We start from the raw sequence: 21610 nt of genomic DNA, 5'->3' as shown, positions 1-21610 counted from the left end.
AAAAAAAACACTCTTTTTAGCCCAAAAAAAAAAAAACTCTTTTCGTAAATTTTACCAAAAATAATTTATAAATTGATTATTACTACGATTGATTTAATATTTTAATAAATCACAAGCATATTGGGGAACAAAGAAAATCGAACAACCCAAAGGAGAGAAGAATGCTGCAACTCCAGTTCTTATCTTCTCCCCGACTCTCTGTCCAAACCTTAAACCCTGACTCCAACTCCAACACCAAGCTTTTTCCTCCTTTCTCTTTCTCATTCTCTTCACTCAAGTCCACCCAAACCCATGCCTTTAAGTTTAATCCCCTCTCTTTGACCCCAAAACCCTCCAACTTTTCTCTCAAATGCCGCCAATCTGAGTACTTCGACCAGAAACAGAGGTTTAATAACTCTTCTCCCACTTCATGGCCGCCACCTTTAGGTAAAGCTAAAGCTGCCAACTTTTATTATTTCTATAGAAAAGTTCTGTGGTAGCTTTTATCTGTGGTTTTTCAAATGTTGGAAGTGTTTTGTTTGATACCAGGGTTGCCGCCTAGGTTTTATGTGGGTCATTCAATTTACAAAGGGAAGGCTGTTCTTACTGTGGAGCCGAAGGCCCCTGAGTTTGTGCCTCTAGATGTATATTTCATTCAAAGTTTTGCTTTTTTCTTTCTTTTTCCAACTTATAAATTTGGAAGTTTTGATGCTTTTTCTTTATTTGCTTTGTGTTCTTTTCTTTTGGGGGCGGGTGTATTTGCTGTGCAGTCAGGGGCATTTAAACTATCCAGGGAAGGTTTTGTGCTGCTACAGTTTGCGCCAGCTGCTGGTGTTAGACAATATGATTGGAGCAGGAAGCAGGTAATCTTATGCTAAATTGGCTGTGAATTTAATGTTTTTGAGAAATTAACTGGTATAACTTTGGAGATGTTGGTGTTTTTAATCTTTAGAGAAATGACATGGTTCAAATATTAGGGTAGAACAAAGGATTGTTTCAAAATTTTGTTCTAAATTACCGAATCGTATTGATTCGGGTAATTTGCCTAATTCATATAACTATTTGATTTCCACCTAAAATTTTCTAGTGTTACATTTGATGTGTTTACTACGAGCCAAATGTAAAATCTTTATACTAGAGACATGATATACATCCATTGTTGATTTGCTTCTCTCCAGGTGTTCTCATTATCGGTGACCGAAATTGGAACTCTGATTAGCCTACGTGCAAGGGAATCATGTGAATTTTTCCATGATCCTTTTAAAGGAAAAAGGTACTATCCCCCTGAACCCCCCTTCACACACACCACTGTGTAGTGGACATTGGTCAGTGGCGATTGGTTGCTACAGTTGCTAATTGAACTCTTCCTGATGCATTCTGTATGTGCTGGCAACTGCTTTATCCCCAATGTTATTTCAGCTTTGTGGTTTCTCATATGTTCATATGATATATGAAAGCATATGTTTAAAGGATATAGATTGAGGATCAGTGACTCCATAAGGCAAGCAATAGATTTTTCCTTAAGAAGATTTTTCTTGAATTACAGCAAGTCATTCTTAAGAAATTGTAAAATCTAAAGGTAAAGCAATAGGATGACTTTAGAATTATAGCATACTTTTCTTTTTCTTTTTTTCTTTTTTTTCTGGATGCTTGGGATTGGATCCACTTCTAAGAATGAAGTATTTGAGAGATGAGAGACTAGAGAGTCACAATCCATTGTCAAATTGGCCAAAAAAATTGGTAGAACATATTTTTCTATTATCTACAAGTCAAAATACAGCCAAAAAGATGGTTCTTTTGGGATGAATGGTTCTTATACAGGATATTCTGGTGGTTTGTGAAGCAATGCTTTTAGTAAAATCAGGTTTTGTTGCTGAATGGGCTGGAAGCCTAGAAATGCTTCCAATTAGTTATTTCCATTAATCATGGAAATTTCATTACTTTTTATCGTGGTAGAAATTTTGCTACTTGCATTTTTCAAAGATCTAGGATCATTGGCATTATAGTTTGTAAAGTGAGCAACTATTGATAACTGTTTAGTTTAAAGATTGAGTTACTTCCTGTACTTTTTGACAGTAAGTTTAGTTTAAATTCTTCTTATATTAAAACATATTCTACAGTCTGATGTAATGTTTTTTTGTTGCCAAAATTTGTCTGGCAAAGTTGTCACTGTTGTTGTTAATTGAGATGAATTTTAATGACATTGATTTTACTATTTTGCAGTGAGGAAGGAAAGGTTAGGAAGGTCTTGAAGGTAGAGCCATTCCCTGATGGGTCTGGCCACTTTTTTAACCTTGGTAATGCACTATTCCCTTGAATCTTTTTCAGGAATTAAGAATATTATTTACTTTGTGATGGCATAATATCTGAATATAATGCAGCCACTTCTTTATTATTCCTATTTACTTGTGCAATGTTATCTTCTGAAGCCCAATTATACATTACTGGAAGATCCTTGTCAATTTGAGGTTTGGTGCATTTATCACCCTAGGAAATATGCATGTTTTCTAGTGTTGTTTGGTATAGATATGTCACATTGTCCTACATTGTTAGTAATGTGCTAGAGGAATTTGTGTCCATGCTGTTGTTGGTGGGTCAAATTTTCACGTTGGTTCTCATTTTGAAATATTATCTTCTAGCTAACACCCATTTAATGACTGTTTACGTTAAAGTTAGAAGGGGAAAGATTGACATATATTTATGCACTCCTCCTTTTTTCACTCTTTCCTGTCACACTGCATGTGATTATAATCAATCTGTGACATTGAGACCTAACATTTTCTCTGATTCAGTTTGTTTGTAATGGCTTTTGTTGAAGGTGTTCAAAACAAACTTCTAAACATGGATGAAAATATTTCTATTCCTATCACACGAGCAGAGTTCACTGTCCTCAACTCAGCATTCAGTGTATGATATGTCTCTCCTTTTTCTAATTTTCATTCTAGACTTTTTATATATGGTGTTCTGATGTATCACAAAATTATGACATCCTGAATCTTAATAGATGTATAGTTGACATCCCATACCCCAACATGCCTTTCCCCTTTCAATTTGTTTTTCATTTGGATAATCAAACTTTTGAAAAGCGGGTTGATGATTAAACATATTTGGGGCAGTTGAAGCTGATTTCCTATATCTGAACATAGTTGATTTCTCTGGTCTGTAAGTTGTTAGCATCATTAACTGTTTTCTAACATACTCGAATTTTTTTTATCTCTGCAGTTTATTTTGCCATATCTTTTAGGTTGGCATGCCTATGCGAATTCGATCAAACCAGATGAGACTAGTCATGGGAATAATGCAAATCCCCGATACGGAGGAGACTACGAGTGGAGCAGGTAGTTTGTATCAAAGATTGATCAAATTTTTCGTCGTAGGATGACCTTTTTGTCAACTATTCTGTGTTACAGCTAGCTTCGGGAAAATTTTCCACAAAGAATTTCTTCTGTGCCCTGTGCTTTCACAATGATGCTAGCAGTTTAAATTAGTTTGGGTGTTATATGGTTGAGCCATACAGTATTAGACTGCATTTGTTCGATTCCATAAATTTCATTGCCTCCCAATGGTGCATGGTTTTGGTGATGGCTATTTATCCTATATCTGCTAACTAGTCTTGTGACTTGTCTATGCATGGAGGTACATTTGACATTTTTTTTTTTTACCATAATTATATTTTACATGTATTAGATACAAAAAAAAAAAAAAAAAAAAAAAAACAAGCATGAATACACAAATTATCATATTTAAAAAATATAAAAGAAAAGAGAAAAAAATTCCTGCTTGGATTTGAAATATGTAATTGACCAGTAAAAGATAGATATATAGTGTATATTTTAACAAAAAGTAAACTTTTGGAGCGTTGTTACATCAAGAATTAGCCAAAACTTATAATATGAAAATAAAGAGATACCTATTACAGCAAAAATGATCCAATGATATTCACCAAGTTGGTACATTTATTAAGACTCAATGATTTAACTTATAAATGTTGATGAAGTCAATCTAATTAAAAGGAAGGGAAAAAATTCCTAGTTTCAACCACTTGAATCAGCATCCATTGACTTCACTTCTATGATAATCAACTTGATTTAGATTATTTGGAACCTTAATGACTACCCTAAGCCTTTTGAGGTTCAATAATTAATTCCTCCATTACACGATCCTACTCTTTTATTTATGAATTGTTGATCACTTAGATTTTGCAAGCCAAAAAAAGATTATAATATTTCTTGTTTTAGTTGGACTTTTGAGACAACAATGGTTATAAAATGCAACACGTTGGAATCAAATTAATATAAATTATTTCATACCCTACCTAATGAAGAGTAGGGTTGAATCAAAACTACGGTCTTTACTTTTCAATTTTTGAAATACCAAGATGGAAATAGTCTAGTTTTTTCAAATAAAGAATCTATCAAAGATGGTATGACTGACTATGAAAAAAATCTTTCAACACAAAATATTTGATCCAATATACAACAAAATCGATAATTTAAAACAAGATACGATGATACGATATAAATATGATACAAAATATGAATATGAAAGTAATATGGTTTAAAATTTTTGTGATAATTATATATAGGTTTAACAAAATAAAAATATATATTTTACATTTTCATATCGATACGAATTATAATATAGAATTTTTGTGTAAAATACGATAAAATACATAAATTTTAATATTTTATATAAAACGTATACACGAATCGTCAGATCAATGTACAACTAAAACTAAAATTTCTCTTTAAAATAAATAATAATAATAACTTAAATCGTCATTGATTAAAAAAAAAAACTTATATATGTTATCCCATAAAATTTTTTTCTCTATATATATAGTTGTTTTAGTATTTTTGTTTTTTGTCTTTTACGATGAAAGCAATACTAAATTACTAATAGAATAGTTAATCTAATTAATTAATCATCGATAGACCATTCATGATTAATTATTTAGTTATTTAAATTAATCCGACATTTAATCAATTATTATGAAGAGCTCAATATATATACTTCCGACACAAAATTCGACAATAATGTCATATGAAACGTCATTCTCAACTCTCTCAACCTTAATATACGATGTAGTTAATCACTTCCCACATAATATCTTCATATATATACAGACTGTCTAAATTATCATTTCCCAGATAATATCCTTGTGTAAAACATTTTAGTTGTTGGTATCATTCGTACGTACCCAATTGGGAACAAGTCCAATTTTTGACGATCTTTTCTTTTCTTTTCAATCTAATAATTATTTGACAGAGTAAATTTTGTATTAATATAAGATATTAATCTTATATTAAAAAAAAGTGTTGAAAATTGAACAATTCTTTTTATTATTATTATTTTTTTTGTGTTGAATAGTTGTTTTATTAGAACAACGTGGGGTAGGAAAAACAACGTAAAAAAAAAATAATATTGAAAATGAAAGGAAATTTGAGTTGCTTCTTGGATTGTATAAGAGAATTTGACATTTCTCAATGGGTAACAAATTAAAACACAGAAAGATAAGCACTCTGGTTTGAATTAGTTTTTTATTTTGTTTTTTCTGGTCAAAATCTGTATCCTGGAGGCTGTTTCTCTCCTTGTATAAGATGCCATGTTCTGACGTTTTTGGAGATTGAAAACTAGAGAAATCATTCAAGAAAAAAGTAATGGAGACCGATTTGGAGAACTCTGCTACTCTTGGAAATATTGTGTTTGAAGAGAAGATAAACAAATCTGGCAGCTCTGGTGAAGAGAGTCGTGCTTTTATACAAATCAACAAGGTGAGCTTCTAGCTATATATAACTATAAAAGTTTTTTTTTTTTTAATTTCGAAACAAGAATTGGTGAGGTTTCAAATTAAATATTTAAATTTTGATTGCTAAATCCATCAAAGATGTTTGGGTTTTTTAAGATAATGTGTAATGGTTTGAATTGTTTTATATGCAAAGGTAACAAAACTTTAAACTTGGCACTCAGGCAATACAAATTTAAATTGTTTTGACTTTTGAATGATCCAGGGAAATTCATAAATGGGCCATTAGTTTCATCTCAAACTGATGATCTGAAAGTTGATATCTGATCTCATTATTTTTTCTTAATTAACTACTTATTATTCATGCAAGAGGATTTATTGTATTGTATAGGGAGAAAACCAAAGCCATATCAAACAAGAAGAGGATAGCTCCAAGCTTCCTTCTCCTAACAAAAAGGATGTTCCAACCATATTAATCAAAGAGATAAAAAGAACCTGAGAACTTCATGATTAATAGAAACCACTACATCAGGATTGTTGATTAATTTAGTGAATTCTATTGAACATGAACATGTAAACTGCTCAGCCACTTCTACCTGCCTTTGAACTTCATTAATCGGGAAATTATTTGTTTCATTTTGTCTGACTGTCAGCAGGTAGCTAGCTAGGCTCATCATGCTTCTTTTTTTATTCCATATGACAACATATCTGAATTAACAAAGAGTACTGCATCTCTGATTGAATAAATTTGCATATTCCTAGTGCACATGAATGCATTACGCGTTTGTTCAACTAAAATGAAACAGGCCAAAGATGTTTGATCAAATGATTAAATCCCAAGCCATGTGGTAGACTTGAGCTACGTACATGCATTGGGTGGTCACCTATGAAAACGAATTCAACGTAATAGTACTTGTTAGTCCACATGGGCCACAATTGTACATTCAACTTATTAATTTGGACGTACAATTGCGTTGTAACTCTTTATTTGTGAAAGATTATATTATGAATTAATTAATTCAGAAGGTGCAATTTCTGTTTTCATGCAGGACCATCAAATTGAATCAGCCAAAGCCAAGATGGGAGAGGTTAAAGAAGAGAATGAAAGGTTAAAATTATTATTATCCCAAATTGTGAAGGATTACCAGTCTTTGCAAATGCGTTTCCTTGACATTCTTCAGCAAGAAGAAGCCAAGAAGTCCACCAAGGCGGCTCCAAGCCATCAAGAAAATGAAGAATCTGATATTATCTCACTTAGCCTGGGGAGAAATTCTGGTAGTGAGCCTAAGAAAGAAAAGAAAAATATCAGCAGCAACCTAGTCAGTAATGGCAAAGAAGATGAGAAACCGAATGGTAATGAAGGACTTACACTTGGTTTGGAATGCAAATTCGACCCACCTGGTTCAACTGAAGTTGAGAAGAACCCAAGCTCTGAAACTAGCTTAGGAAAACCGGAGGAAGAGGAACCAACTGAGGTATGTCAACCAAGTAAAATCCTCAAGACTGTGAGAAATAGAGATGAAGAAGATGCGTCAGAGCAAATGCAGTTGAAAAAAGCTAGGGTTTCTGTCAGAGCTAGATGTGACACCCCAACGGTACAGTTCGAACTTTCTTTAGCTGAATAGTAAAATTCTTATTTAAAGTGTGCCTTGATAGTAAAGCAGAAACTTTGATGCGTGAAAAAGATCATATTTTGTATATGCAGATGAACGACGGATGTCAATGGAGAAAATATGGACAGAAAATAGCAAAAGGAAATCCACGTCCTCGGGCATACTACCGTTGTACTGTAGCACCGACTTGTCCTGTGCGAAAACAGGTATATCTGCCTGCCTTAGTTGAAACCTGTCCCAAATAATTAATACTATCATTTAATTTGATTAGAAAACGTAAATCTGATCTGAGTATTAAGAATAATCTTGAAATGCTATAATATTGGAAGAAAAAGAAACCTAACCTTATGTTATACTACTGTTTATGACTGCATTAAAGCTACTTGACATGCACATATGGAGGACATTAGCAAAGGAAGTACCAATAACAACAAATTTATTCAAATTATCATAAGATAAAATTTCATCATTTATCTCAAGGGCAGTTGTTATGATATAATCATCAGCCTAAAAAATATGGATTTTCTTTTTGATTAATCAGTTTTTTAATTCTGCTTAATTATATTTGTTAAACGCCAGGTACAAAGATGTGCAGAGGACATGTCCATCTTGATCACAACCTATGAAGGGAACCATAATCATCCACTACCCCTAAGTGCTAAAGCCATGGCTTCCACCACTTCAGCAGCAGCTTCCGTGCTACAGTCTCAATCATCAAGCTCACAACCGGGCCTTGGCACCTCAGTTTCTGCCCCCAGTACTTCCACATCTTCTGCTGCTAACCTCCATGGCTTAAACTTCAACTTCGCCCAAAATTCAAGGCCATATCAATTCTATTTCCCTAACTCTTCAATCTCAACTTGCAATTCTCACCCGACTATCACTCTTGATCTTACTGCACCAGCCAACTACTCATATTTCAGTAGATTTTCTAATGTACCCAGATGCTCATCGACATGTCTCAACTTTTCTTCTTCACCTTCTTCTTCTTTAGAAGGCTTCAATCCACAAACATCTTGGAACACTAGCCACTTAACCTTTGGGGCATTTCCTAACCATAAAAATAGTTTCATTGGGTCATTGAATATTCTAGGAAGGCAACCACCTCAACAACACTTGTACCAATCTTGCATGCAAATGACCAACCCGACTCGTACTCATCAGCAGTCTTTATCAGAGACAATAACAGCTGCAACCAAGGCGATTACATCAAACCCTAACTTGATACGTTCTGCCTTAGCGGCTGCTCTCACTTCCTTCGTTGGAAATGGAGGTGGTGTGCCAAGAGGCAATCATAGTGGAAGTGAAGGGAAGTGGGGTGAGTCACTTCGTCAGAAAACAGCCCACCCAGCAGCTGTAGAGAATGAAGTAGGCTGTGCATCAAGCTACATAGGAAAATGTTCGTGCATGAATCCTCATCAGCAACAACCAAAGCAAGGAAGCTTACTACTGTTCCCAACTTCATTGCCATTTCTAACGTCCAAGAGTGCTTCAGATCCTCCTCCTCCAGATAACAGCAATCATATTAAGTGATGGGCTATTGGAAAACCTAATTTATGGTTCATTCAACACCGTTCCAGCGCTCACTGCTTCCTCCAAAACAACACAATCAGCCAAAGGAAAAAGAAAAACACCAATTCGACTTTTTAAGTAGGAGATAATACGTATTACTGTATTAATTTTGCTTGTAAAATTACAGGGATATGAAATTAGGCTTATTAAAGCTAGCTGAAGTAGGAAAACCTAAAGAAAAGGATATTATGGAAATTTCATAAACCTCTTATTTATTTTCCTCCCCATGGTTGAAAGAAGAAGCCTGAGAATATTATCCAAGAAAAAAAGGAAGGAATATAAGTTTGTTGCCATGAATCATGGCTGTTTTATTCTCAAATTCTGAGGTCTATTTTTATCTTCACAGAAAAAAAAAAGAATATTTTTTATGCAAAGAAAATATCCACTATTTGTTCTTACATATTCTCATCCAATGTCCGCTAAAAAAGGCATATCTACTTTATACTTTGAAATTGACCAAAAACATAAATAAATTGCGAGAGAAATCTACATTTCAAATTACATCTAAGATTCTCTCATTGAGCTTTGCAAATTAGTTAAATTTTTATGTGATATATAGATAAATTATGTTAAAAGCATTCTAATTTTTCTACTAAAAAAATTTAATTCCAATAAATATGAAATAAAAGATGCATTTAGATGTATAATTAGTTCGATTTTCATTGCATTGAATTTTAAAATTGGTACCTTATTCCATTCAAATGGACACAAACAAATTGAGCTTCTTTACAATATGTATATATTTACAAGCATGAGTTTTATATGGTTAAACCTAATATGATAGTGAAGTCCATGATTATTTTATCATGCAATTTGATTTTGTAAAAAGTTTTCCCTTTAAAAGTTGGTAATAAAATTTTTAACTAGTACTATTAAATAAAACTAGTATCTTATCAGTGCGTTATTGCGGGATTTGTTCTTTTCTATTATTTTTTTGTTATTTTTAACGTAAGTCTAAATTATAAAATGTGAGAAGTAAGAATGTACATGTACAAAATCTTGATCCTAATAAAAAAAATTTCAAAGACAAAATATGATGACAGAACCTATTCTATAATATGAAACACTCAATTTCAAAGATATACAAAATAGTATATCTAAAAAAATTCTATCACGACTCTAGCAGTACAATCAACAGCATGGAAACAGCTCATAACATTCTTGGATGAATGCTTATCTATAAAATATCAATAAATTTCTTAGGGTCAGAGGTCAAAATATCAATATAATCTAACTAAACCTTGTTGACAATATTACTGAATACTACCACTCTTATAGGCTACCAATCACATAAAGATTTTATGTAACTTTCTATTTCCAAAACACTCTCTCAAGAATAAAATTATCATTCAACATAAAAAAAAAATAATAATAATAAGGAAATTGCTTCAATTCAAAACCAAAGGTTCCATCTCACTAAAATATCATTAGTTAATCCTAAAAACTTTGACATACCAAATTAAAAATTAGAAAATTCCTTTCATCATGTTGTACACAAAAACAAAAATTCAATTATAAAAATATACAATAGTAAAAGAATAATATCTCATATTGAGCCTAGTTGTTTTTTGTTTTAATCATTTCTTTCCCAAATTCTTTTCCTTCCTTTTGGTAGAAAATCCAAAAGAAATAAGATTTTTACCTTCCTCAATTATAAAACACTCTTTTACATTAAAAGAATAAATTTGATGGCAAATGGAAAATGACGTAAAGAAAATATAGGAGGTGAATCGAAGTCAGTTGTATGCAAGTGAAAAAAATAAAAGATAAAAAATAAAAAAAGAGAAGTCATTTCCCACTAATTCCGTCAATTTTCTTTTCACATCAAGAGATTTTTTGAAATTTGTTGCATAAGACAAAAGAAATAAGAGAATAAAAAAGCAACAAATATTTGCCATGTGATTTACTTTAAAAATGAGTAAATTTTAAAGTATGAATTGATGCTTCAATGGTAAGAACATTCGTTCACAAAATAGCATATTTTTCGACCGCCCATGTGCATAAGCCAAACTTTTTCATTATGTCGACATCCAAAAGTTTAATATTTTAGTGCCTTTCACTATCATGAGAAAATGAACATTCTAGAAATTTTAATTAAATTATGTATCTTGTTCCTATTTTATATATAAAAAAAAAGAAAAATACACGTAGATATTTATGATGGCGTCGCTTAGTTTGCTACTTGGCAGCTAAGAGCCAACCTAAACAAAACAAGAAATATTAGAAATTTATTAAATATTAGAATTACCGGTGGAATTTTAAGGAAAAAAAAGAGAACTATATATAAACCCATCGTCGCCTTCAAGGATAGAAAAGAAAATATGGTAGAAAATAAACCAAAAGCAATAAATAAAGAAATCTTTCTCTGATAAAATTTTCCGTTTGTTTCCTGAGCAAATCTTGGGAGGAAATTTTTTGCTTTTTTTTTTTTTCTTTTGTTAACGTGATTCTGAAGTTTTCTTTTGGAGAATCCTAGTTAACTCGCCGCGTTTACTCAGAAAGTGAGATACTTTTTTTGTTTCCTTTATTTGTTGTTTGCAATTCCTTGGAGTAGGTTCATTTTTTGTCTGTTTCTTTAATTTTGATTCGATTTCTGTCTGGTAATTACTATATATCCAAGGGAATCGCCGGGTTTGATTGCTAGATATGTAAGCTTTAGGTTTTTGATCGTTGTTATGGATCTAGGGTTGTGGGAAATTTGGGGATTTGGGATTGATTTCTTCTGGTATTAATTAGATTTGTGTTTTTTGCTATTTTCATGGTGATTTTAACTTTTTATGGTTAGATTTTCTGATTTTTTTAATTACTTGATGTTAATTTGTTCTGATAATTCTAGAAATACTAGTTTAATTATTATATATTGTGACTTGTGATCTGCTGAATCAGAGTCCCTAACAAAATTTAAGTGCAAAAGTCTGCTTTATCTCACCTTTGGTCTTTCTCTATGTTGCTTTATGTGTAAGCAAATTATATTACCATGTTTTTATATATGAGGAGTATGCAAATTGATGTTTCTCAATGATTAGAACTTGAGATTCCATGTTGGAAGTGTTTAGTTCAAATCATGGGGATGTTCGGCAGAGTTTATGCTGTGGGAGAGAGTTGCCTTCTGTTGCAGCTCATGACTTAGTAGGTCTTTGCTTGTACCTCAAAGTAAAAGATTGAGGTTTGTATGTCAATCTGCATGTAAAGTTATAGAACAGATGTTCTAAACTTGTTTTAGTTGTAGAATTCTGGTTTTAATCTAATCTTTTTTATTTTTATGGTAAAGAACTCTGGTTTCTTCTATCGTTCATTGTGTGCATCTTCATATTGAATTTGGATCGGCCTCTGTGAAATTTGTAGGCGGTGAGGATGTCGACTCCAGCAAGGAAGAGACTGATGAGGGATTTTAAGAGGTTGCAACAAGATCCTCCTGCAGGAATTAGTGGTGCTCCTCAAGATAACAATATCATGCTCTGGAATGCTGTGATATTTGGGTATTCAACAAAATAAGGCTGGAGTGTATTTTCCTACTGTTTTTCTTGTTTTTTATATAAAGATTCGATTGAATTGTACTTACGACTTTACTTAATGGATTTGCAGCCCTGATGACACCCCATGGGATGGAGGTAAACTATATTCCAGTGCATATTTCAGTTTCAAGTATCAAGTTGTCTATTGTTGTTTGTTGGATTTGTTTGCTTGTCTCTTTCTGCCTCCTTAGAAGTTTGCTATGAAAACATATGTTGATATAACCTATCTAATTGGAAACAATTTCACAGTAATTCTTCAATCCCAAGATATTATCAATTTCCCATACATTAATTGGTTAAATGCTTCATCTACAGCTAGTTTTTTTTTCCTTTTTTATCTAGATTTTCTGAATGGTTTTTGGATGCTGAATTTGTTTTCTATAATGGGGTAAGTTTTGGCCTGAAAACAGAACAGAGCTTAGTGATTCCTATCAGCTAGTACTTCTTGCAAAACACTGAATGATAGGTTTGTTTGATAGGATTGGCATTGGCTGTGGTCCCTGACACTTATTTTTCATGTGAATAATGAAGCAGAAGATGTTAAACAATCTTGTCATGGAATAGAGCCTTGAGGAAATCTATAAAATTCAATAACCCTTAGATTTTTGTTAAGGATGTTCTTGTAAGGATGCCCATTTGACCTCTGTATTTCAACCTTCAAACCGGGACAGAGTGGTGTAAAAGGCTGATATACTTTGAGTATATGGATCCTTTACTTTCTATCATGTCTGTTAAATCTCTTAAATGGGAAAAAATGGTCATGCTTTTTTCTCCTTGAATTTTATTTGGTGATCATTTAAGCTATTTTTTTGGATTTTTTTCTTCATAGAATGTAGGTATACTGCTAAGAATTATAAATTCATCTCTGTTTTGATATTTTTTAGTCCTTCAGGTACGTTCAAACTGACACTTCAGTTTATGGAGGATTATCCAAACAAGCCACCAACAGTTCGTTTTGTATCTCGAATGTTCCATCCAAACAGTAAGCCTCAAGACAAATCCTATTCTTTAGCTACATCAGCATATTCAGTTTACATTTTCATTTACTCCTGCATGCCCTGCAGTTTTTAAATTTTTTATTACAGGCTTCAGTTTTTGACATATTTGTGTAAGATAAACTTATTCTTTCTTGCATGATAGGTGTAATATATAGGGTGAAACTATAGTGCTTATGTTTATTCAGTTTGGTCACCCGTTATGCTATGATCTTTCGATTGCTATACTTGTGAATGAGTAGACCTTTACTTGGAAATTGGATGCTTAGAGGAGGACTACATGTAGCATTTGTTTATGAATCTCCAAACATGAAAATGTTCAGTAAACACAGTGCCATCATTTGTTAGTTCTTTGTGTCATAGGCACCCTTTGGGCCAGAATGGAGCTGCACTCAGCTGTACATTCCGTATGAAATTCCAATTTATCCAAACATACTTGGAATTCCAAATTCCCACATCCATGCACACAACTGAAGCCTCTAAGCTGATGTTGCTGTAACAAATTTACTTGTTCAGTTTCAGTTTCTGGTTTTCTTCATTTGAAATCTATATTATATTTTATGGATAAAGTTTTATCTGTGTGCTCTGTATGTTTGTTTGGCAATAGTTTTATCTAATCTGGCCCTGATCCCTGTTTTTTCCGGCAATTTTTTTAGTTTATGCAGATGGAAGCATCTGTTTGGACATTCTACAAAATCAGTGGAGTCCGATTTATGATGTAGCAGCAATACTGACATCAATTCAGGTATTGTATAATTCTTCAGGCTTTGCGGTTATCTAAGGACCATTGAGTAGAATATAATTTAATTCCAATTCTAGTGTGTCATAGTTTGTGCTTCTAAACATACCTGCCACTTATTTTAAACTTCCATATGAAAGTTGTAGAAGCAGAAACATTGTTTGCCTTTGAAAAGCTCTAATGACAACCACCGGCTGGTTGTTATTGATCGGAAGATCTTTCATTATGATGACGATATTATCGAATATGTTTTTGTTAATCTGGAACATTGAACTTTAGATCCAGGTGGTAAGACAACTACTATTTGAACCTGTCAGTCATGCATGTGAAAGAATCAGATATATCATTTTAATGTCTTTTCATAAATCCCTTATGAGATTGCATAGCATTGACCTGGTGTGCGTGTGTATACATACACATGAAATTTAGGCCTTGGGCTAAACAATTGGAGGTAACCCTTCCCAATCTCAACTTGATAGTTGATACCCCTCTAAATTCATATTCCTTGGTTCTAACGCTAGATGGGCATCTTTTTGTGAAACTGTGTGGTATTGATGCATTTAACATGTATACAACTTAGTGTGCTTTTCTCTCTCTCTCTTGTTATAAGCAACTATTATTTTGTGTATGCAGTCATTGCTTTGTGATCCAAATCCAAATTCTCCTGCAAATTCGGAAGCTGCTCGGATGTTTAGTGAGAACAAGCGTGAATACAATAGGAGAGTACGTGAGATTGTCGAGCAGAGTTGGACTGCTGATTGATATCTCATGCTTTGGCTCCGTAGAAAGAACAAGCGTGAATAGCGTGAATACAATAGGAGTACGTGAGGTTGTCTAGCAGAGCTGGACTGCCGATTGATAGCTCATGGTTCGGTTCTATGGAATTTCAAAAATAGTCCAGTGGCCTGTCTAAATAACATTGACACTGAAAATGTGTTGCAAACTATTTTGACTTTATTACGTTTTTTGTTTTATGAGGACGGATGGTGCTCCTTTAATTGAAATGATTGTTCTAATCTTCCTGTGCTTCATTTGTTCAGAGATAGTTTAAGCTTTCTTTTTTGATGCAACGACCATTATTTTAAACTTGACATTTGCATGTGGAAACTTTATGAAGATGATTTACGAGAAAATCATGTGTTAATGCAAGCGGAAATGCTGACATTTATTTTTGCTACAGTTATAAAATTACGGTAGATGATAAACTATGGCTGTTGAAGGGGTGCGGCAAGGTTTCCGCTACTGGTCCATCCTTCCTGAACTTGAATTGAATATTGCAAGTTCCAAAGAACGTCATCTATTGAAGGGCGCTTGGATGAATCTTTGGACAGGCAATTGATGGCGAATTCAACTGTGGTTCTCATTGATTCATATGCAAAAGTGCCCCGTATTGAGGGATCTATCACCCCTCTTAACTTTGATGGCCCTTCTGCTAAGCTTTTTTCCAGCTGCAAGGAGAAAAGGGAAAATTAATGCAGTGTCTAGTGTTTTTATAACGGATTTGCCTAGACAATTGGAACATATTAACTACATACCTGAAGTTTAAGCTCATCCAATTCACTTGTGAATGTGGCCAGTTTACCAGTAATAACTTGAAGCAGAAGAATTCCCAGCTGATAAATGTCTTCATTCTCAGCATTTTCATCACTGCAGGAGTAGTTACAAGTTATAGCCTTGTGGCAATGAAAATTGAAGTGGACAAGGAAGGTGAAAGACGTTACCTATTAAGACGATTGGTGACGGGGCTCTCTGAACCCGTCTGCAATTTCATCAAGGAAAACGATAAAAATAAGAAAGAGAACCAGCATGTTAAATTCAGAAATAATGTGTATAAATGCATTCAAAGTAATTTAAATTTCCTTCTGTTTCCTATACCTTAAATGGCAAGGGGATGTTGTAATTGCTAATTTTGGCTGTAAGAGTCTCATCCAACAAAATATTATCAACCTTTAAATCGTTTCCGTAAATGCCAGGTGCAATTCCTGTGTGCAAGAATTGGATCCCCCTTGCAGCACCAATGGTGACGGCCATTCTCTGTGGCCATTTCAGTATTTCCTTTTTTCTCCAATCTGCCAAATAAATCAACAGTGAATTAAATTCTTCAATGATATAAGATTTGCTTTTGCCCTGTTGTGTAAATTATTTGTGGGGTTAGCTTTACCAGTAAGATAGTCCCGCAATGATCCGTTCGAAATATGTTCAAAGACAACGAACACAGTACTGGCTGTATTGGGATGATCCTGGTATGTAACAATACAGTGTCCCAGAACGCTAACCAAATGCCGATGCCTTAGCTTGGACAAAACTTCCATGCGTTGCATTAGGTTTCGAGGTAAATGCTTATGCTTTAGTTTCAGACATTTTACCACCACCACTGAGCCATCTACAAGCCAACCTTTATAGAGCTGCAAGCATCAGAGTAACCATTATTCAAGCTGAATATAACCATTTTTTTTTTCACATGACAAGCTTCATGGCTCAGGGGACTAATTATATTTAACACAAATGTTTTACCTGCCCTTGAGATCCTTCCCCCATAAAATTTGACGGGTCAAAGTTGTTGGTTGCATCTTCAATTTCCTCCAAGCTGAAAACACGATATCGAGGAAGCCCAATTGCAGCTGATCTCATTGTCTGAGGCACACGCCCTGTAGTGTAGCAAAGGAAGCAAATTTGGTAGGTAGAAATGATGATACAATTTGAAATCTTGCATAAATGGTTTTGAATAGTAGGGCTGGGAAAGGCACAAAGATAGTCTTACTTGAATCAGTAGCTGGTTTTGGAGAGCTACGAACAGACATTTTGTCTGCAATGGATCTTTCATAGTTTGCATCTTCAGTTCTTTCTGATCTTCTGACCATGACCAAAATTAACAATGCAATAGCTCCTACAAATCCCAGAACGCCTCCAATGATACCGAGTATTAGGCCTGCTTTGATTCCAGATTCCTGCTCCTTTCTTCTGACAGGAAGCTTAACAGCCAATGCTTCTTTGTTGCAAAATGAATACGGATGCTGGCGATTTGAATTTCCATCAGACAGACAATTCCATGAACTAATGACTGTTCTATTTCTCGAATTTGATCCTATGCATGAAGGGAGCTTTCCTATCAAAAGGTTATTTGAGATATCTACAAAGTTGAGGTTCTTACTACAGGATGTATTCAGTGCAAGGGCCCCGCTTAACTGGTTTTGGGCCAAATTAAGATACTGAATTGAAGGCAGGGAGAATAAAAAAGGTGGGACTGGTCCTACACATTTATTAGAAGAGATGTCCAGCTTCCGAAGCTGATAGAATTTCTTCAGTTCTAAAGGGATTTCAGATCTAAAAGAATTGTTGCTCAACATTATACTCACGAGATTCTGGCTTAATGAAGGAAATAATGGTCCAAGGTAGTTGCCACCCAAATTCAGCTCTTCAAGAAGTGACAAGCCTGTAAGATCTGGAACACTCCCATTGAACAGATTGTCAGCCAAAACAAGACTCGTTAGATTCTTGAACGATGCAATCTCCGTAGTCATCTCCCCGAAAATGAAATTTGAGCTTATGTTGAGAACTTCGAGTGAACGAAACCTGTTGATCTTAGCGGGCAAGGGACCCCATAACCCCAAGGATACCAGGGACAATACTTTCAAATTAGAAAACTTTGTCAGGACAGTGAACAATGCATCAATGGAGAACTTCTCAGACAAAGTCTGTTGAGAACCTGAAACATTCCCTAAGGTTGTCTTTGTGGTGAGAGCTGGAGAGCTCTTGTTTCCAACGATAGTTAATTTTGTTACTCGACTGTTCGTGCAGAGAATCTTTAGAGAGGGAGAATGAGGGAGATAACAGAAGTTGGTCCAGTTTGTCCATCCTTGAAGAACTTCAGGATATTCAAGAAGCCTTTGAACTTGGAAAAAAATCCGGGTTTCACTTGGAGGAAGCTGCTCTATTGAAACTGGAACAAGCATTAAAATTACAGAAAGCAATGAACAGAAACCAATCCTGAAAGTCTCCATTCCTCTCTTCTACTTAGTTAAACTCAAAAAAACAAAGAAAAAAACCTTAAAAGTAGTAGAAAACTTTTCTGGGAAAGGGAGAATCACATTAACTTCATGTATTCAGTCACATAATGCACATGCAACCTATTAGCATATAGCCCCAGAACCTCAATAAATGCAGTTTTCATCTAAAAAAGACAAATGTCTGATCTGGGTTTTGCTTACTACTTATTAAAGGTTAAATACAGATCCAAACTGATTGAATAAGAGCCATACAGTGTTGGATCAAGCTAGTAGTTGTTATTTTACTAACCTTAAATAGCTGGAAACAAAATTTCAGACAAAGTAGATGAAAGCTAATAATTAAGAAAGTGAAAGAACTTTTTTCAAATAACTTGAAGAAAATGAGAATCAAAGATCCAAGAAAGAGTGGGAATGTCAATATATATATATATATATATATATATATATATTTGTAATGAACTAGGCCCTGCCATGCAATTCAAATGAATCCTGATCCTAAGGTACGCGATCTACCATATTAAATTTTACATGGTAACATGAAAATTTTATGTATAGTACATTAGCAATACGATTTTATTCTTTTCCAAGACAAAATAATAAACTATTTTTTTCTTAATTTTAAAATTTATGATTTTTTTCAATAATAATATTTTCATTATATCAATTAATAAAAATTTCCAGTAAAATCCTTTTTGGAAATTTTTTAAAAATTAACTTTTCAAAAATAAATTTTTAATAAATTATATAATTTATTGAATTTTTATATCCGTTAAATTTTATAATTTACAGAATATGAATATTCAAAAATTTTTAAAAGATAATAATTAAATAATTTTACTCAAAAATATTTTTAAAAAATTTACGAAAAAAAAAAATCATTAAAACTCTTCATATTTTATAAGGGTCCTGTAGAATTATAAGAGAAAATGACGACAACGGCCCCCTTGGCCGTTGTTTCATGTCCGAAATGCCGTTTTGTCGGCGAGATGAAAAAAAAAAAAGGGGTAAAATTGTTGTCTTTTTGTCGAAGCCGGATACTCGGATTTTAATGATGCGTTGGTTCCACCTAATTGTTATTATCTTACTGTATAATTTTGGTGGATGGCATAGATGCTGTTTCCACCTTGGCTTAGCTGCCTTTGTTGATTATGTTATTTTGGCCCTTTTCATAGATAATGGAAGCCATAGCTTTCTCTCCACAAGTCGACAATAGGCACTAATTTAGCTATCTAATCAAGAATGTGACGAGCTTTTTCAAGAATTTGGTATTTTTTTTCTCAATTTAGCCTTTTTTTTATTTTTATTGAAATAATTTGAAGTTTAATTGTTTATTTATAATCATGCATTGTTATCCTTTATAGATAAATTATTTGTGATTTGTTAATATATAGTCCGCAAATTTTTTTATTTTGATTTCATTTTAGTTTCTGCTTTTTGAATTATTTTATTTAAATCCTATTTTTTTAAAATTATTCTATTTTAATTTTTTCATCAAATTGATTAGTTAAAATTAATGTAATATCTCGCATGAACATTTTCTTCCCATTTCAAGTCAATATTTTTCTTAACTGGTAAAAAACTGAAACAAAGATTAAAATGGAACCATTTAAAAAAAAAAATTAAAGATTTAAATGAAATAATTCAAAGTTAGAGGTTAAAGTGGAACAAAAATAAAAAAGTTAAGGACCATGATAAAATTTACCTTTATATATTGCGATGTATAAATAATAGTATAAAATTTTCATGTTACAATTCAAGATAAAATTTTTAATTGTAAGTCGACCTTAGAAAAAAGCAAAGTTAAACAGGGAACTTCATAAAAAGTATGTTGAGACATGATATGCTAATGTAGTAATGTGGTAGAGGAAGGCAGCTTTATATAGTAAGGATGCACATGGTATGCCTCGGAAATATGCATTTTGGCAATTTAAAAATGCTTAAAATAAAGTGAATCCTATCATCCATGTAGAAGAAAATATGGGAACAGAGATGATGATATGCAAGAACAGAGGATAGCCTTTTGTCATTTGAACTTACAGTATATATATATATATATATATATATATATATATATATATTATAGGAAAGTTATTCAACAACCTTCAAGAAAGGGATCCTGTCATCTCCGTTGGGTAAAAACTAAAAAGGCTAAAAGGCCAAAAGCATAAATGATTCCATCACTCCTGCCTGGTTTGAAACGTAGAGCTTTGACGCCACCAATGGCCGACCCATTAATGAGGGTTTGCTTCTGCCTCATTGCTGGCCAGAATATCCAACTTACTACAATACAAAAAAAAAAATAATTATATGGAATAGTTATTCCACGTTAATCAAATTTTTTACTCAAATCATATCAAATAATCAAGCATTATAAAAAAATCAAGTTTAAAATCTTCTGACCATGAAGCAACAATCCTTGTGCTCAATTCTTTGAAGAAGTGTCTAATTCGGTTTTTGTCATTGTAAAACACATTGGGCTGGGCTAAACTCTCCTTAATTGCTCCAATCTCACAAGGAGTCATTGGCCCAGAGTTATGTACAATATTCTTAAAAATCAGACGGCCCAGAAGTCCACTATTAATTACTTGGGTCAGTCCAAAATGATTTTTTTAATACGATCAAGTATTTTTTAAATTTTATCATTTTTTTAATACATTTAATTTTTTTTTTTCGAAATATTTTTTACGAGAACCGAACCACCCATCCGAGTTTAACAAGAAAATCATAACTATCTACTAAACCTTAGGAGTGATTGTTGATTAAAAATGCTTTTGTCTGTCTAATCTCTTTTATATGTTGGACAACTGTCCGCTTAATTACACTCCTTTCTTGTTTGATTTTACACTCAATTGACAACAATTAATCCGTTGAAAATTGTCATAAACTCTTAGTAACCATCATTAATAGTTTTAATTACTTTAGTCCATGAAAAAAATAATCCCATTAGTTATTAGTAACTATCATCGGCAGCCAACCTGACAGCAACCACCATGCATTTTTTAATTGATGTAAGTTTGCAGTCCTCTCTTGCATTCAAGGAATCTTAGAACTCTTGACAACGGCCCCACTACATGAGTAAGGTAAGTACATTTAATTTTGTTTGTTTTAATGCTTCAAAAGAATCTTTTAATTATACAGATTCGTATTTAATTTATAAAATATTATTTATTTTATTTACAAATTTTATAATTTTATTTTAAAAATAATTTTATAAATTTAAAATTTAAATTTATATACTATAATAGATTTTCAATGTAAAATTGAAGTGTCAACTTAATTTTTTTAATATCATTATTAAAAATAACATAAGAGACATGGTTTTTTTTTTGTCAGAGAGACATAAAGACTTTTAAACAAAAGAATGAGTTTATTTGGTGTAAAAAAATGCTTATTAAATGGATTTTTCATTAAATATAAGAATTTATGAAATTTAATATTAATTTA

General features: G+C 32.9%; 4 protein-coding genes across 6 annotated transcripts; 3 read left to right on the top strand and 1 right to left on the bottom strand.

The window, feature by feature from the left end:
• Window positions 1-97: 97 nt before the first annotated feature.
• Window positions 98-3576, top strand: LOC111287432 (single-stranded DNA-binding protein WHY1, chloroplastic-like). 2 transcript variants are annotated; one of them, XM_022878007.2, is made up of 8 exons: window positions 98-426; window positions 529-623; window positions 750-842; window positions 1158-1252; window positions 2203-2276; window positions 2798-2886; window positions 3202-3317; window positions 3390-3576. In XM_022878007.2, exons 1-8 carry the CDS (start codon window positions 162-164, stop codon window positions 3391-3393), a joined length of 831 nt encoding a protein of 276 aa, XP_022733742.2. In that variant the 5' UTR covers window positions 98-161; the 3' UTR covers window positions 3394-3576. The 2 variants fall into 2 exon arrangements, with proteins under 2 accessions (XP_022733742.2, XP_022733741.2); XM_022878006.2 differs by having other exon boundaries at window positions 3202-3576.
• A 3190-nt stretch (window positions 3577-6766) lies between these two features.
• Window positions 6767-9204, top strand: LOC111288232 (WRKY transcription factor 72A-like). The gene is made up of 3 exons (XM_022879035.2): window positions 6767-7320; window positions 7431-7544; window positions 7918-9204. Exons 1-3 carry the CDS (start codon window positions 6769-6771, stop codon window positions 8869-8871), a joined length of 1620 nt encoding a protein of 539 aa, XP_022734770.2. The 5' UTR covers window positions 6767-6768; the 3' UTR covers window positions 8872-9204.
• Window positions 9205-11219: 2015 nt separating this feature from the next.
• LOC111287214 (ubiquitin-conjugating enzyme E2 2-like) lies at window positions 11220-15175 on the top strand. Of its 2 annotated transcripts, none has more exons than XM_022877572.2 (6): window positions 11220-11411; window positions 12256-12389; window positions 12496-12521; window positions 13318-13407; window positions 14077-14165; window positions 14793-15175. In XM_022877572.2, exons 2-6 carry the CDS (start codon window positions 12265-12267, stop codon window positions 14919-14921), a joined length of 459 nt encoding a protein of 152 aa, XP_022733307.1. In that variant the 5' UTR covers window positions 11220-11411; window positions 12256-12264; the 3' UTR covers window positions 14922-15175. The 2 variants fall into 2 exon arrangements, with proteins under 2 accessions (XP_022733307.1, XP_089616281.1); XM_089760155.1 differs by having other exon boundaries at window positions 12182-12389.
• A 67-nt stretch (window positions 15176-15242) lies between these two features.
• LOC111287213 (putative LRR receptor-like serine/threonine-protein kinase At1g14390) lies at window positions 15243-18579 on the bottom strand. The gene is made up of 7 exons (XM_022877570.2): window positions 16921-18579; window positions 16674-16807; window positions 16321-16564; window positions 16035-16228; window positions 15881-15918; window positions 15695-15806; window positions 15243-15607 (listed from the first exon to the last, which is right to left on the bottom strand). The coding sequence occupies exons 1-7, from the start codon at window positions 18158-18160 to the stop codon at window positions 15365-15367; spliced, it is 2205 nt and encodes a 734-aa protein (XP_022733305.2). The 5' UTR covers window positions 18161-18579; the 3' UTR covers window positions 15243-15364.
• Between the last annotated feature and the right edge of the window lie 3031 nt (window positions 18580-21610).

Source organism: Durio zibethinus, chromosome 4, assembly GCF_047325235.1.
Source record: "Durio zibethinus cultivar Kanyao isolate XHJ-2024 chromosome 4, ASM4732523v1, whole genome shotgun sequence".
Lineage (NCBI taxonomy): Eukaryota > Viridiplantae > Streptophyta > Magnoliopsida > Malvales > Malvaceae > Durio > Durio zibethinus.
Note: the sequence above shows the minus strand (reverse complement) of the source record. Positions and strands in the feature narration are given on the sequence as shown.